This window comes from Macrobrachium nipponense, chromosome 10 (assembly GCF_015104395.2).
Source record: "Macrobrachium nipponense isolate FS-2020 chromosome 10, ASM1510439v2, whole genome shotgun sequence".
NCBI classification, from domain to species: Eukaryota; Metazoa; Arthropoda; class Malacostraca; order Decapoda; family Palaemonidae; genus Macrobrachium; species Macrobrachium nipponense.
This window is the reverse complement of record NC_087204.1, coordinates 106,665,201-106,683,708: the sequence shown is the minus strand read 5'-3', so window position 1 is coordinate 106,683,708 and position 18,508 is coordinate 106,665,201. Positions and strand designations below refer to the sequence as shown.

Genomic DNA, 18,508 nt, shown 5'->3' with positions numbered 1-18,508 from the left:
ATATATATATATATATATATGTCTATAAATATATTGTATATATATGGTATGTATATGCATATAAATATATATTATATATATGTATATATTATATATATATAGAAATGAATATATATTATACTATAATATTTATTATCTATATATATATATATATGTATGTGTATGTAGTATATATATATATATATATATATATATATATATATATATATATATATATCAGCGTGAAGGTGGACAATTGGAAACGTTGTAATTCATTTCAATTCTTTATTTCCTACGTTTCGTAATATCATTATTACATCTTCAGGGAATCTGTTAAACAATATATAAAATTACTTTAAAATTACTTAAAAATTACTTTAAAAATTACTCTTAAAATTCAACACTTATAAATTACAACACAATTGAAAAAACATACAGAAACGAAAACAAAAAAATAAAAGGACCAAAGACCGCTAACCAACCTTATGCCGAGAAGGCAAGAGACAGAATGACAAAACATAAATAAAAGTTAGCTCAGGTACAGTTGTGTGGAGGAGGTCTGGGCATTTAACTGGGGAACCAGTTGTTTAATAAATAATGACTCTAGGATAGGCAGTTCATATGCATTGTTTGCTTGGCCTATGATTCGGAAATGGCTTCTTTCTATATATATTTTACAATTTTTTTGAATGGTTTTTTATATTAGAATGTTCGGGATTGGAGAGCCTACAGCCAGTACGGAAACTTAATCCCCGATGAGAGTCGATTCTGACCCGCAGTAACCTCCTCGTGGATCCGACATATGTCCCAGAGTTACACTTATGTCGGATCCACGAGGAGGTTACTGCGGGTCAGAATCGACTCTCATCATGGATTAAGTTTCCGTACTGGCTGTAGGCTCTCCAATCCCGAACATTCTAATATAAGAAACCATTCAAAAAATTGTAAAATATATAGAAAGAAGCCATTTCCGAATCATAGGCCAAGCAAACAATGCATATGAACTGCCTATCCTAGAGTCATTATTTATTGAACAACTGGTTCCCCAGTTAAATGCACAGACCTCCTCCACACAACTGTACCTGAGCTAACTTTTATTTATGTTTTGTCATTCTGTCTCTTGCCTTCTCGGCATAAGGTTGGTTAGCGGTCTTTGGTCTTTTTATTTTTTTGTTTTCGTTTCTGTATGTTTTTTTAATTGTGTTGTAATTTATAAGTGCTGAATTTTAGAGTAATTTTTAAGTAATTTTAAAGTAATTTTATTTATTGTTTAGCAGATTCCCTGAAGATGTAATAATGATATTAAGAAACGTAGGAAATATAGAATTGAAATGAATTACAACGTTTCCAATTGTCCACCTTCACGCTGAAGTGTCCTACTGGTCGTCGCCTTCCTCTGTCTCCTGTTATATATATATATATATATATATATATATATATATATATATATATATATATATATATATATATGTATGTATGTGTGTGTGTGTGTGTGTATGTGTACAAAAAGTATGAATTTGTTTGTATGCATGTGTTTGGATGCATCCAACATGAAATGTTTAAAGTTCACACAATGCAATCCACTACAGGATGTTGTCAGGGTGAGTGAATGGTTAGTCCTCCTTATCCCAGCATTTTCGGCCACTTGTACCCAAACATCTGCAGGTCAGGCCAAAGTAGTTCCTTCAGGTCATCCAGCATGGGCTTGGGAAGCCAGGTGAACATTCTGTAACGAGAACAATACTAATGACTGACTGAACCCGTGTTTTTTTTCACAGTAACAAGAAGCAGCCTGGCGTTTTGAAGGACGTAAATTACTAAGCGGTAACATTAAGTATAACAGGATGACAGGAGTGTGCTCTCTCTCTCTCTCTCTCTCTCTCTCTCTCTCTCTCTCTCTTTTCACTCTAATGAATATATAATGAAATGTTCCACGCACACACACACACACGCACACACACATCACATCACATCACACGAATCCACAGATGTAAAATAAGAGACAGGGTATAGGTCCTAACCGGTTTCGACTTTATTTCCATGCCATTGACGAAGGACTGATACATGTATTAGTCACTTATATGTGAATATGGATATGTATAATATATATATATATATATATATATATATATATATATATATATATATATATATATATATACTGACGAACATGCACACAACCGTTTGGGACTGCAGATTCACCCACAGGAGTGGCTTTCAAAACTCATTTGGCTAAAATTCACAATATGCTCTCAAGGGACATTCTCTACAAATCCACACTTGACAGGTGTCAGAGAAGAAAGGTTGGAAATCTCATTAGCAGTGCTGCCCCTTACTGTGTTTACAAATATGATAATCCTATCATCATGTGTCTGTTTGTGTATAAACATCGTTCAAAATACAGTAACTGTATTTTCAATTTCTGCATCTCTTGATATTGTTATAAATTTTGTTGAATTTCTAGTGAGACAATTCTTTTTATTGTATTTTCAACGATTCCCATATTTTTGTCATTAAGGAATGGATTACATTATCATGTCAAATACATATTTTATATAAATACATATGCATATTTTCCATGTAGTATAACGTGGCATGTATGTGTTCCTGTCTGCATTTGTAGTTTTCATCCAGAATGAATTATTAGGAACATTCGCAGTCATTCCTTTTTCCCATATTCCCTTTTTTTTTCGCCTTCCTATTACCTGTCTTTCGCTACATCTTCAAGCCATTTTTAATTTCATTATTCCACTTGCCATATTTCCTTATAATTGAAGAATTAAGGAACACAATCAGTTGCTTTTTTTCGTTATCCTGAATAATCAGGCACTAATGGGGAAAATTACATTTGTTCAATAAAAAAAATCGTTTCCAAACTTTCAGAAATGATCTGGAGTCACTGCATCAATTGAGTACATGAAGCTTTTATATCACGATCTAATACACTGACACATTATTTATGAAGTTTTACGAAGCCCTTATATTAAAATACAAATGGTATAGCCTCAGGGATCATAACATACATTTCTTTAATTACCAAATAAATTAATCGTTGCTTTATTCTATTTTAAACGATTCCTCATTTCAATTATGCGTTTTAATGTGCCTTACATTCATCGTTCTTTCAATACATCTAAAACCCACCAGGAAACCGTTCCCTAACCTACCTGAAATCCCTCGACTTCCTAGAGCGAATCCTCGAGGAGTTCTCGTCCAAGGTCGGCTTCGAAGGAAGACCCAACACTTTGAATACGTACTTGAGGTCGTCCTCGAGCGTTTCGATGTGGGTCACGTAGTCGTAATTGAAACGGCAGGGCGAACATCTGTTGTAGTACGTGTCCCTGCAAAGATAACTCTGTTGTTATTTAATGGGTTATTCATGAATGTTATCTTAATATTGGGGTGTTTATTAAGTTCTCGTGTATAATTGGACACTTGTATTTGTAATTACTGCGTCGATTGTAAGATCTTGCTTAAGAAGCGTGTTTATGAACGGTTGTGCATATTTGGTTATAGTCAGTATTCCTTACACTCGTGTAGGATTCATGTATGTAAATTTGTATGTATAATACGTGTGTATATATACATGTCTATGTGTATGTATATATATATATATATATATATATATATATATATAAACTTTATCACTTACACAAATATCTGTGCATTAATACAATTACTAACAGGACCTGTCCTTGGAACTGGATGGTATCTCCGCTAGATACCATCCAATTGAAACGAAGTCCTCTGAGTATATAAATAAATGTATATTATGTAAGTGTGTATCTCTAATTTATTTATTTATATAATGTATTAATTTGTATACATAAATGTATATATATATATAATATATATATATATATATATATATACATATACGTTTATATATGCATTTACTTTATAATACCGTAGCATTTACTTAATAGAGTACTACTACATCTGGACGGCGCATTCACTGAAATTCATTTTCTTAGCGACAACATCCACTTACCAGTGGGGATTGGCTTTGCCCTCCTTGTGAGAGCTGACGACGAGCTTCATGAACTGATTGAAGTTGATTCTGGGCCTCACTCTCCAGTAAATGGCTGTGTAGACTGAAGTGTTGTATCTGGTGTGAGAATAACTATTATCATAATTAATTATCCAGTAGAGTGAAGCCCATTCATATGGGACATGCACACCACAGGGGCTATCGACTTGAAATTGAAGCTTCCAAACAATGTTATTATTGTTATTATTATTATTATTATTTATTTATTTATTAAGTAGATGAAAGCTATTCATATTGAACATGTCTACCAAGGGGCCATTGACTTGAATTTAGAGCTACTAATGAATATTATGGTGTTCATTGGGAAGAAGTAGGAGAAAGTAAAGGGAAATACTACAGAAGGAAAAGACCTCGCTTATTAGAAAGAAATTAATAAATTAGTGAATGGATAATAAAAATGTATTAAAATGCAAGGAGGATAGCATTAGTGTAGTAATGCATTGCATTTCCACTTAAAATTCTGACATTCAATTGCACGAAATCCTCTAGGACTCATTGAGAATTGCGTTCTGGAATTTGTCTGTGTTAAATTTTTTCTTTTTTTGTGAAGGCTGTTCAGTTTGTTTTGATGATGATTTATTTTGTCGTTAATGTATTACGAATAAGCATTCGTTACTTGTAAGTTAAAGATTCTAATTATCATAACTTCTAAATTTGTTCGTTATTTTCTTCAAATTCTTTTAAACTGTACATTTTTTCTAACATTATTTTTGTGTGTGTAAACTATGTCATTATTTGTTGATTATCGTATTATAAGACAGTTTAATTTTATTATTTTGAGGAGTAAATGTCAATTTTGTTAACCTTCTATATAAAATTTCTATATTTACCACGGAACTTTTAATAGATATAAAGACAATAGTTTTACTGATGTTTAAATTGAAAAGTTTTGACAATGTTATTTTCACAAAGAATTAATGCGTAATTGAACTCAAAAAGAAGTATAAGGTTTTTATTATTAGTAAATATCACATATCCTCGAGCTCTATCAGATTGCCAAGTATTCAAGAGAAATAAAAACTACTGAGGATTCCATAAAAGTTCGATTTGCAATTCCGGAGTGTTAGTATTCTTTAAAAAAAAAATAAGAAGAAGAAGAAGAAGAATAATAATGATGACCTTTTATCGGGATCGAGGGTCGAGGTCAAATTGAGGTCTCTGTGAAAGTCCGTCGGAAGCATATTATTGGCGTGAAGAGCCGGCAGCCAGAAGGCGTAGAAATTGTCATTCCAGGAAAATCCAGCTTTCTTCTGCAACGAGAAAGTGTTCGGGATACAAAAGGACATTGAAAATATAAAAGATTAAAAATATAAATGATTTGAAGACTACATTTAATTCCCTACTTTCCTCTGCAACGAGAAAGTGCTCAGGATAAAAAAAAAGGACATTGAAAATATACAAGATTGAAAATATAAATGATTGAAAATATAAAAGATTGAAAATATAAATGATTTGAAGACTACATTTAATTTCCTACTTTCTTCTGCAACGAGAAAGTGTTCGGAATACAAAAGGACATTGAAACTATAAAGTGATGTGAAGGCTCTACATCTTCCCGTATAGGGTTGTAGTGCTGTCAGTGCACCGCACGTGTTGCACAGTAGGCATTACTTGAAAGGTTCTTTGCAGCGTTCCTTCGGCCTCTAGCTGCAACCTCTTTCATTCCTTTGACTGAACGTCATTTTATATTCTCTTTTATCCACCTTATTTTCCTAACAATATTTTTCCTCCTGTCACACCTCTCTCTACCCTATCAGCGCCGAATGACCTCATAACTCGCAGTACTTGGCCTTTCTGAGTTGACCCCGCTTACCTTACGCCTCTCTTCTTCTGATTTGGGCGAGTAGGCTCGCAACGGCATCCCTTTGTTGAACTTGCTTCGAAAACACGACACCAGCCGAGTTAAAGGATGCCTGGGCGAATAGTGAATAGAGAGAGGATGAATAAGGGGTCAGGGAAAACGAATAACGGGTCGTATTTCAAGTTAACGAAAGGTGAGTAAGAAATAAACTGTGATTAAGTAGTTAAGTAGTATTTTTAAAAAGTGTTTTGTTTGAGATGAGAGATGTTGACCGAGTAAGAAATTCTGGAGAAATAAATAATTAGGAAGGAATTGATAACAGGTAGGAACATAAGTAAAGAGTAGTGGATGAGAAGTAAGCGATATTGGAAACAGTAAGGAATAGGAAATAATGAATAACTGACAGTAACGAAGAAATGGTAATGTCTGGGAGACAAGGAACTGAGACACGGGTGAGCAATAAGAAAAAATGAATAATTATGGATAAATGTGACCGTTACTAAGAAATAATACTGAATATTGAAAGTGCAATAAGAATTAAGGCGGAGGTAACGATAAATGAGAAGAGGGAAACGGAAAAAAGGACATATTTTCTGAGTCCTGACGTCTATGCTCTTCTTGGTGAATGAATATTAAGAAGGAAAAAGTGTAAACGCGCAGAACTTAGTCCATTTCTTTTGTGATAATGATTTATTCATCGTACATTATCTGCCCAAAAAGCCTTTTATTGCTTACGCACAAAAACTTATCCAGTGATATGTATGCTGCGTAAATGTTGGGCACTTTCTTTTTATTAGTTCTGGTGATTTTCGATGGTCATAAGAATGATTCACGATCTTTTGGTAAAAGTTTCGATTGTCGTCCTGTATTTTATTACTAGAATTTTAATTTACACGTAAGTTATAAAGTGGTATAGTTTCACAATCTCAGAGTTCTTAAGAGTGATTTTTTTGTGATGAATTATTTCTTTTTTAGTGAAGAATTTTTTTTTTTGAGTGAAAAATTTTTTATTAGTGAAGAAATTTGTTTGAGTGAAGAAATGGAAGTTTTACTAAAATCAATAGCATTTACTTTTTTTTATTTTGAATTATATATATATATATATATATATATATATATATTATATATATATATATATATATATATATATTCTGTAAATCACTTAACTAACGGAATATTAAGACGTATTTATTACGCTGAATACAAGGTGTGCAATATATAATATATATATATATATATATATATATATATATATATATATATATATATATATATATTATATATGTATATATATGTATATATATATATATATATATATAATATATATATATATGTATATATAATATATATATATATATATATATATATATATATATATATAGTTAGTTAGTTTCAGGAATCTTGTGGAAACGGTGAAAGAGGCAGACATTGTTATTCTAAGGATGGCTTAGTTATGGTAAGGCGTGGCAAGGGAAAAAGTTGTGACAATAAGCCTTGTAAAGGACCCATGATGGAAAAGAATGAGATTGCAATATAACAGAGTTTCTAGGAGAATTCATCCGCATCGGATAAGTACGTTTTGGCAAATGGGGAAGGTTGGCTATGCTAGGAGACTCAGATGCAAAGATTGATAACAGAAAGGCGATGTAGTAGTTAGCAGGTATCTTGAGTTTTTGGAGTGAATGAAAACGCGGACTGAATGAAAACGGGAACTGACTTGGTTGGTATAAATCTTTGGTTTTCACAGAAGAATATTATTAAGTTACTTAGAAAAGAGAATGTGGCGAGATAAAGAATAAAAGTAAGGTAATGAAAATTACTAGACGATGCGAAACTCTCTCTCTCTCTCTCTCTCTCTCTCTCTCTCTCTCTCTCTCTCTCTCTCTCTTCATATAATATATATATATATATATATATATATATATATATATATAATATATATATATCTATATATATATATATATATATATGTATATATATTATGTATGTATGTATGTATGTATAACTGAATCACGAAAGTTAGGAACGTGATAAATCCGTAAATAAAGTTATATGCCACGAGGGAAAATAAACAACGAAGTAACTGCTAGATCTTTCAACGTTCAAACGTCCTTTACTTAGCAAACATCTAATGCAATATTCATTCATTTAAGTGAAAACAACCACCGAATAAATTGGATTGGTAGCTCAGCAATTGCAAGGTCAAGAGATGTCTTATCCGAAATCTTTTAGAATCTACTTAATACAACTTACTTCTCATTGTAATTTCAATATTATGGCCTATTTCATTTAGACCCTTGTATTTGTAACATGTTTAAGAATGACCTCAGAGATATAATTACAGACTTAATTAAAAATTAGTTGCCTTAGAGATATTTTCGTTGTATATGTATGTTTAATATGTATTGTGAATATGTTTTTGTTTACCAAAGTTCTGAATAGCGGTCACCTATAATAATCCTTTAATTGTCTTGCCCTTGTGTCTGAGCAGATTGTCTTAAACTTTTAATTGTAACCATGTTTTTGCTTGTTTGGGAAGGTTACTCATCTTCCAGGTGTGTCGGATTCTAGGTACTAATCCCTTTATAATCCCTATCTGTCAGTTATACGACCTTTCGTGTATCGTCATATCCTCATGTATGTCAGTTCATCTGCTAAGTAAAGGACGTCTGAACGTCGAAAGATCTCGCTGATACTCCGTTGTTTATTTTCCCTCGTGGCATATAACTTTATTTATATATATATATATATATATATATATATATATATATATATATATATATATATATATATATATATATATAGAGAGAGAGAGAGAGAGAGAGAGAGAGAGAGAGAGAGAGAGAGAGAGAGAGATAGATAGGCATCCATTCTCATACTGCAAAAGGATGGTTCGAGACTGATTTAAGAAACGTTATCCCAGACTGCTAATCCGAGAATCGTAGTGTTAATTCTCTCTCCCTCACCTAACTGTAATGATCTTGGTCGTCTGAGAGAGCTGCCTCATGATCTTCTTGATGGGCTGTCGCTGGATCTCGATCAGACGCAAGTCCTGGAAAATGGGTACTGAAGGGTGAGGCCCCCTGTTCACGATCCTGAGGTGCTCTCGCCAGGTAGATGATCCGGACTGGCAACGTGTGAGGAATATAAAAGTAAAAACAGATAAATGAGTTGAAGAGTTTACTGTCGAGAAAGGTTTAAATAGGATGATATAATGGGTAATGCTCTGACAAATGTAAGAAAATATGCATTGCTGAATTTATTTCAGAAGCAATATGCAAGTTTAAGGACTTGATTATATTTAATATTCATTGCCTATATAACATAATTACCAAACGTGCACACATATCACACACACATTATATATATATATATATATATATATATATATATATATATATATATAAAAATATATATATATATATATATATATTATTCAATATATATATACATATATATATATATATATTATATATATATATCTATATATATATATATATATATATATATATATATATATATATATATATCTAATAAAAGGAGCCATAAAAACACCAAAATGTAGAGAGAAAAGTACTATATTTTAGAGACTGCTGTCTCTCTCTTCAGGTATATGAATGAGAAAAGTTTACAGAAAAGGTGGTATTTATACCAAGAGATTCGTCCACAAGTAAGCCAATTTAGGTCACCCCCGCTGATAATCTTCCTTTAAACTTTTCTCATTTCATATACCTGAAGAGAAGAGACAGCAGTCTCTGAAATATAGTACTTTTCTCTCTACATTTTGGTGTTTTTTATGGGCTCCTTTTATTAGATGGAATTCTGTTGTTACAGAAACATTTTTTAATTACCAGTAATATATATATATATATATATATATATAATATATATATATATATTATATATATTATATATATATATGTTTATATGGGCAATCGAGATCTTTCTTTAGACTGACTTGTCTCTAGGCCAGTTCATTTTAAATCTATGATAGTTTTATCTGACTGTTGGTATTCATTGTTCTTTCGTAATTAAACGAAATAAATTGGGTGTTTTTGGTGTCGTTAAATGAATTTCAATGACCTCATACATCCCAGCGCCTGGCCTTTGTTCTAAGTCCTATATTCTATTCTATTCTACTATTCCATTGAGATAGAAAGTCTTAGCGTAGTCTCTACATACCTTCGGTATTGGGCAGACAGCGGCTCTGTAATCGAAGAAATAGTTAAATGAATTCCTGGCCGTTTTCTCCACTGGTTCCTTGTGGTGGAGGTGACGACATACGCTCTGGATCCAACGGCGGCGTTTCTGAAGTCTCTCTTGGGCTGACGTTAAGTCGTCCTCTGTGTGTGACAACAACAGATATTGTACTTTACCGAGATGTTATTCATTCGTGTTTTTTTCTCTTTTTTTTAGCTTTTTGTATGTCGATAGCATATAGAATCCGTCAGAAATGTTTGTAGAGAGAGAGAGAGAGAGAGAGAGAGAGATTGTCCACCAGCATTATTGCACGTAAATACTTTGCTGAATATTCCATAATGCTGAAGTCACGTTTGTATTCTGTGACAGTTTCACTTTACATTACAGATTGTCATTCTTATTATTATGAATTATTATGTACAATTTTTAAGTAATTATGCACTGATTCTTTTATATTGCTCATTTAAATCATAAGAAATTCCTACCCCTTATGACAAACGTAAAAAATGTTACCTTCTGGGTTATACTCTGCAAGGTTACGGCCCGTCTCACGAAACTCTGTCTCGTTCTGCAAGAGAACCACGGCGGAAGTTTGAGTGTATTCCTCTTCCTCGTCTTGGCGAACGCTCTTCTTACTAAGGAGCTCCCTCTCTTCTTCTCCGGAGGCCTCCTCGAACGCAGCCTCCCACAGGATGTGAGCGTACACAGTCATAGCGACTATGAGGACCGTCCCTAAAACGGCCCAGTGAAGACTCAGCCTTAAGCGCACAGTCCTCATGGTCGCGAATCGCTTGGACTGTGTGATGGAAGGCATTTCGAATTATTTATTCTTAAATAATAATCTGCATTGCAAAGTCGTTAAGTCTTCCTAGTTCAAATAAAAACAGGAAGGGATTTTGAGTTAGTTACTTTTCAATAACGCTGCATTGCGATGTCATGAAGTCCTCCTAATTGAAATACAGGGTGTCCATAAAGACCCTGTACCATTACAAGTATTTATTTATTGTAATGGTACTGGGACTTTATGGATACCCTGTATAGCTATTGCCATGGAATTATATAGATACTTTATAGTACAGCTACGCTTATGAATAAATTCGTCATTTTTGTTTATAAACACGTTTGGTAATATAGGTAATTATTCATTATCAGCAAGCTAGAATATATTATCGCCCTTTGCTTTCATTATATATATGAAATTAGGTTAACATCACTTCATGGGACAAATTACAGAAAGAGCCATATACTCTCTCTCTCTCTCTCTCTCTCTCTCTCTCTCTCTCTCTCTCTCTCTCTCTCTCGATATCTTATATCTTCCTCCACTTTCATTAAGAATGTGAGTTTAGGTAAACATCTATTCATCTATTCATATGGTAAAGTGCAAAAGTAGCCATTCTAACCTCTCTCTCTCTCTCTCTCTCTCTCTCTCTCTCTCTCTCTCTCTCGTGTATGACAGTGTGTTTCAGGTTATTTGCTCAATAAAAAAAAATCTCCAGCGCATACGAGATATTGCTCTTTTAGCTCATATGTATATTTTATACACACCTGTTCGTGGTTAATTTATGCAAAACTGCTGTGACTGTACAGATGCATGTATGTATACGTGTATGTGAGTTTCGTTCATTTTATTTCCATTAATTTAGAGCCAAGTGCTTTGCTCAATTCATTTGTTCATTTTATCACAAGTGCCTCGAAGTTTAGATAAGTTGGGTGATAAGTAGAATGTTATTTCCTGGAAATGCAGTAAAAGCTATATACTTTCCAAGCTAACATTCACGTTTCTAAAATTATAAATGTCGCCCTTGAAGAGTTCATTCCATTTTTTCTTATATATGGAAAGGATGAGGGTTTTTTCTTATATAGTACAAACGGTGCTAGAATATTTTTTTCTGAAAGTTGCCGTTGTCAGTTTTAAACGTCTAAAAGAAAACAAGATACGGCACTATATATACTGTATATATATATATATATATATATATATATATATATATATATATATTATATATATATATATATATATATATATATATATATATATATATTGCTACGTTTATTGATCGCCTCATCTACCCAGTATTTAGTTCATTATTTTGATTTGTAAAACGGCAGCCATATTCCTCCAAATATCAACTGATTTTGGGGGAAAAACACGCGGTAGAAGGCTAGAAAAGAATTTCTGGTCTGACGGAAACTTAGGGTAAGATAGGCAAGTCACGAGAGGAGCTAGGCCTCGAGATGGATATTAGGGACCTCTACAATAAGACCTATTTTCCTTCTCAATTTGCTGGCGGTTGTTTACGCTTTCAGGCAGTGCCCGAGGCGGTATATGGAAGCCCTGTGATTCCCAGAGAACCAGCATCATTCTCAGTCAGAAGCTACTCCTAAAGTGAGGCAGACGTGCCTCTAGCCTCCTCCTCTGACAGGACGTCAGCCCTCTGTCCAAACGCTGGTGGGACTATCTTCAGAGCACGACACAGGTCCAAGCCTCAAGTAATTAAGGTACGTCTAGAAAGTATAAACTCCAAACCAGCACCTTTTACTACCATACGACTCTTGCTAATTTCGTTTTCAAGTCTCACTTTTATCCCTCCTACATCAAAAGCCCTTTGTCCTCATCGGGCCACGTGTTTCCCCTTGTGACTTGTTAAAGACTAAGTCTTCAGTGCATACCTCAGTGAAACATTAGAGTTCCTTTTCCCCAGTGTTAGAGAAAATTGAATAATCGTAACTTGTGCAAGAAGTCCATTTTTTTATCTTGTCTAATCTGGGATCTTTTTCCAGATTCCCTGAGTCACGTGTCCAAGTCTTTGCGCCCACAAGTGTTGCATTACCGCAAGATTTCGAAACCCTGCTTTTACGTGAATCACATTTTTAGCCAGCTATCCATTTGTGAGAGATATATGGGTCCCCACGTGTGGACACGCTGCATTTACTTTTCTCCAGGCCAGTAACGGCCTCTTGTAAATAAATAGATGTAAAGTAATTAGCTGAGTATCTGGCGACCTTTTCCTCTAGAGTAAATTATCACTATAAATCCTTTTACGGTAAGTTCAAGTAATTTATTGTTTTTTCCCTCAACTATTCCTGTTTACGTATTGGAGCCCCATTCAAGGCCAGGCCCATACGTAACAATATATATATACATATTCATGTAGTTAATACTGTAAGGAATAAGGCATTTAAATGGTTATTAGTAACGCAGATCAAAACCAGTAACCTCAGTTTTAAGCTGTAATCCAGTCTCTGGGACTCAAATGTTACTGGGACGTTCGATGTCGAATGAATTCGTTTCAAATCCTTCAGGATACATGTTTATCATGCGCCCTACCACTCCTCAACCCTTACTTTGATTTTTCATTGCCAAATAACGTCTCTACAAATGCGAGTTAACTGTGCTCTGCTTTGTACTGATCACGGTTTAAAGATCTCAAACACAGCAGTGTTTTAACGGTTTTGGAAGTTCAAGTAACGGTCGGGGACATTGTTTTTACTCGATCATAGCAATAGTAGTGGTATTGTTTTTATCTGATGATAGAAATAGTTGTTATTTGTGTTGATGTTTTTGGTTTTTGTTGCCTTCTCTCTCTCTCTCTCTCTCTCTCTCTCTCTCTCTCTCTCTCTCTCTCACACACACACACACACACACACACACACACTCACAAGCTCTGGAATAGTTATCATTTTCAAAAAGTTGGTTCTAGAAAAGCAACTTTTCAATGTTGTGTCCTCAAGTGGAGTCATCAAGCATAAACTCTGTACTATTCACTTACCACCTGGTTCGCGGTGTCTTCTGCAATTATCCTCACACTTGAAGTCAACTTTAATTTGAATGTAGAAAAAGATGCACTGTGTTTATTATGCTAATTGGTAATTACCGCTTGTTGGAACTAATCGTTGCTTGTTAGTATTTTTTCCCCTTTTTTGCAATTTCGTCATCGGATATTAAAATGATTGGCAACTCTAATTTATGCTTGAAAAATTGTTAATGAGTTCATTAAACGGATGTATATTCATTTTGGAATACTTCAGAAATGAATTATCTTGATTTATGACCATTAAGTATGATGCAAAAACATTCAACATTATTCTTATCTCTAACACCATATGAATTGCTTTACTATTTTCTGTGCGTTTTTTTTTTTCATTTGATCCATATTCATTCCACCTTTTTTAATGTTTCAGCGCCGGTAACCTTAGATATCGAGACGTCAGTTCGCTCTTAGTGAGATAGAGCCGTTCAGTTTATTTTATAGTATAAATGTAATAAATTATTTTTATTTATTTATTTTTTTTACATTTGGGGTTAGGCATCAAGTGTTAACAGATAAGACTTGTTTAGTAAAATGAAATACAATCTTCACGTCTTCCCTCCTGTTATTTCGTTTTAATAGAGCAACGCAAAATTATTATTATTATTTTTTATTTTTGTCTATCACAGTCCTCCAATTCGACTGGGTGGTATTTATAGTGTGGGGTTCCGGGTTGCATCCTGCCTCCTTAGGAGTCCATCACTTTTCTTACTATGTGCGCCGTTTCTAGGATCACACTCTTCTGCATGAGTCCTGGAGCTACTTCAGCCTCTAGTTTTTCTAGATCCCTTTTCAGGGATCTTGGGATCGTGTCTAGTGTTCCTATGATTATGGGCACAATTTCCACTGGCTTATCCCATATCCTTCTTATTTCTATTTTCTGGTCTTGATACTTATCCATTTTTTCCCTCTCTTTCTCATCAACTCTGGTGTCCCATGGTATTGTGACATCAATGAGTGATACTTTCTTCTTGATTTTGTCAATCAACGTCACGTCTGGTCTATTTGCACGTATCACTCTATCTGTTCTGATACCATAGTCCCAGAGGATCTTTGCCTGATCATTAATTATTATTATTATTATTATTATTATTATTATTATTATTATTATTATTATTATTATTATTATTATTATTATTATTCAGAAGACGGACCCTATCCTCGCGGAACAAGCCCAACAAAGGGGCCACTGACTTGAGATTCGAGCTTACGAAGAACATCATGATGTTCATTAGAGAGAAGTATAAAAGAAATTAATGGGAAATAAAGAGAGAGAGATCACTTATTAAAAAAATAATTAATAAAGTAATAGATAAATTTATAATATATAATTAAATTATTAAAATAGAAGGGAAATTGTGCTAAGGAAAGTATTATTGAATTGCATCAGTGTTACAAATACATACCTACATACATATGACAGACCACTATTGAAATACTATAAAATATGTCATTTTCAATTGATGTTGATTACCTGAAGAAATGTAGCGCCCGATAAATGTAATTCCAGAGTCTACGTAAAAATCATAATGGATCGGGTATATATATATATATATATATATATATATATATATATATATATTATATATATATATATATATATAATATATCAAATAAACTACGAAAGTACTTGTTCATATTTCTACATTCTCGGTATAATCCTTTTCTCCTTTTAACAGGTGGGTCTCCCGAGTCACACCATTTAGAAAACAAATAGGTCGTTGAATGTTGCCTCTTTTAATAAAGTCTCCTGTGCTTAGGAGAAAATTCTATTAGCTAATAATTTTTTTTTTAAATTTACCCTTCCATCCACATGGAAAAACTTGCCTTGTTGAAAGTGCGGTCGCTTGCCGGACGCAGACTTGCCCTTTCGCTGGGTATCAGCCAATGAAAACCGATTAGATTTCTTCGTAAGACGCCTTTACCGTCGGTCTGTGTGCATTTGGAATGGAAGATAACCCTTTCTTGAGTGCAGATGCTGTGTTTCTTGAGGGAGGTCCCAAAGCACACTGCGGTCACTCGTAAAATCTACACCTCACGCGAGTGTGATCGACGTTTAATTAGCACTCTTCAAGTAACGCGTCTTGATCAACGTGGCGACGCTTGCTGATGTTGTAAAAGTTTTGATTACTTAAAAGGACGTATGAATGTCATCGTGAGTCCCGTAGGGAATTAGAGCCGTCATTGCACCTCGCGCGGTTCACTGTAAGCATTTTGCTTTAAGGTTCTTTGCAGCGTCCCTTCGGCCCATAGCTGCAACTCCTTTTATGTCTTTAACTGTACCTATGTTCATTTTCTCTTTCTTCCATCTTACTTTCTACCCTCTCCTATTAATTTTCTTTATAATGCAACTGAGAGGTTTTCCTCCTGTTACCTCTAAAACCATTTTACTCTCGGTTTTCCTGTCAGCGTTGAATGACCTCATAGGTCACAGCGCTTGGTCTTTGGCCTAAATCTTATACCCCATGCCATTTGATGTCGCCGTGACCATGCTCATATAGTACACGCAAATGCATACATAGACCTACTTGTGCCGGTATTTGCTTAATTAAGCCGTATTTTGTGTGGGGATGGCATAAGTGTTATTCATTTGCCTTTAAGTAGCCCTGCTTGAGTTTGTATTTTCTCCAGCCTTTTAGTTTGTACGGGATGAAATAGTGTTATTATTTTGGTTTCACGCTCACTCAAAGATTAAATATATAAATGATGATGACACGAAATAAAACCTGGATACATAAAATGGTGCAACTATTAATCCTGATCCTTACATCGTCGGTGTCTCGCAATCCTTGGGTCCTGAGATTTCACAGGCAAACCAACCTTACCATTTCTGTCAGCTGGAGGTTGGCGGGTTCGAAGGGCCCATAAGTTTACCTGTCGAGTTATCAGGACCCACTGCCTGGTTCCCCCAGATCCAAGCTTGGGTGGAGGGTGACTTGAGTGCTAGTCATTATGTATGTTTTAGATCTCTGGGAAATTTTATGACATCACGGTGACATTTCCTTTGCCCCTGCTGTTCAGGAGGGTATTTAAACCTTCAAACACTTTTAAATTAAACAGTAATCCAGAGCCCTAAGGAAGGAATGTGGTTATCACAAAGATTTTAGCTAAAGAAACTGTCAAGAAATGTAGACGTATAGTACTGACGATGAAGTATCGTTGCAATACTTTTAGCAAGCTATTGTCATTTTGGTACGTATAGAATAAGCGAAGGCTTCAGTCCCTTCCATAATATTATGGATTTCATAGAACCACTCTGTGCTATGCATGCTGAAGTCTGCTTTACTGAAAACTTAATACAAAATTATATACGTAGATCCGTGACAAGATATAATGTAGATGATGATATAGCAGTCAGTGGATTGCGTAAATAGAAGCTGAAGTGAGAGAAATCTGATAGCCATCTGGGGAAGTTTCGTTGGGTAAGTGAGGATTGTAGAGGAGATATTTAGGCTTCATGGCGTTTGGCCAGACCTAGATATATATTAGATAAGTAACTAGGCTAACAGACACGTCATCTGCAAGCTGAGTTGGCGAGTGGGTGAGGGGTATGAGGGGAGATGGGAGAGGCGAGGGTGTTGGCATTACATTTCAAGGCCAAACCAAAGAATGGTGTATAGTTGCCATTTTGTTTTCAGTTTCTGAATGGAGCATTTTACAATATCCGAGAACTTACAATTTATAATATAGTATATTAGTAGAGAGGTGTGTAAATAAAAAGGTTTGTTTTTTCGCCTTAATTTTCTTCACAACGGGAAACTCACAGGAAAGCCTGAGATCTCGCTCCCTCACTTGGAATAATTAACTACCAGCAACCTGAATCACTATTAATTATGAAGTTATTATCCAGTTATAACTTCCAGTAATTGCTAAATCCTTGTGTGCTTTTTTTTATATATCAAATTTGATATATCTGTTTCGTTTTATATTGATTTAGAAAGCAAGACGAAATGAGCTGGACAAAGGTACGCCTGTTGGTTTGTTGATAAATATGCAAATTTCATTTTTATTTTGCAAGGTATAGTTACATCACTGTGGAATATTCATCTTAGTAAATAGTTACGGTATTCAGATCTGTCAATGTTATTCATTAATGTAATAATAAAGTTAGACTTACTTTGCATCTTACCTGTCCGTAATATCGACGAGTATAATATATTAGTATATTATGGCCGCAGTGACGTATATACTCCTTTTTTCCCCATTCCAGCGACAAGTAAGCAAACTCATTATGAATTCCTCGATCTATGCATTAACTTAAATCATTTTCAAAAGTTCAGATTCACGTACCTCTCGTGACTGATATAAAAACATAACACTTCTTGGCATTTCATTTACATTTAAAAAAACACTTAACACTTCTTGGCACTTCATTTACATCAAGCTCTATATCGCGCATAACTTGGGCTGTATCTTTTCATGGTGAACTGAAGATGGTGATGATAGCAAAGGAGAGGTTTCGCACTCGGCTGAGCTCAGACGACAAGTGTTCCACTTCGTATATTTTTTGCTGCATCAAAAAAGAAAATAAAACGCAGCTGCGAGAGACCACGCGACATTATTTGCAATTCGAATGTGATGTGATGCAGAAAACTTCCAAGAAATGCTATTAGCAAAGACTTGTAAAAGTTTATTTGGCGTATTTTTAAAAAAAAAATGGGGGTTTGA

The 18,508-nt window shown here is 34.3% G+C and overlaps 1 protein-coding gene across 1 annotated transcript; it reads right to left on the bottom strand.

The window, feature by feature from the left end:
• Positions 1 to 1,465: 1,465 nt before the first annotated feature.
• Positions 1,466 to 18,312, bottom strand: LOC135224211 (carbohydrate sulfotransferase 11-like). Its single transcript, XM_064263069.1, has 9 exons — positions 17,970 to 18,312; positions 10,545 to 10,827; positions 10,014 to 10,174; positions 8,798 to 8,958; positions 5,844 to 5,943; positions 5,150 to 5,280; positions 3,971 to 4,087; positions 3,147 to 3,320; positions 1,466 to 1,705 (listed from the first exon to the last, which is right to left on the bottom strand). Exons 2-9 carry the CDS (start codon positions 10,807 to 10,809, stop codon positions 1,603 to 1,605), a joined length of 1,212 nt encoding a protein of 403 aa, XP_064119139.1. The 5' UTR covers positions 10,810 to 10,827; positions 17,970 to 18,312; the 3' UTR covers positions 1,466 to 1,602.
• Positions 18,313 to 18,508: the final 196 nt, after the last annotated feature.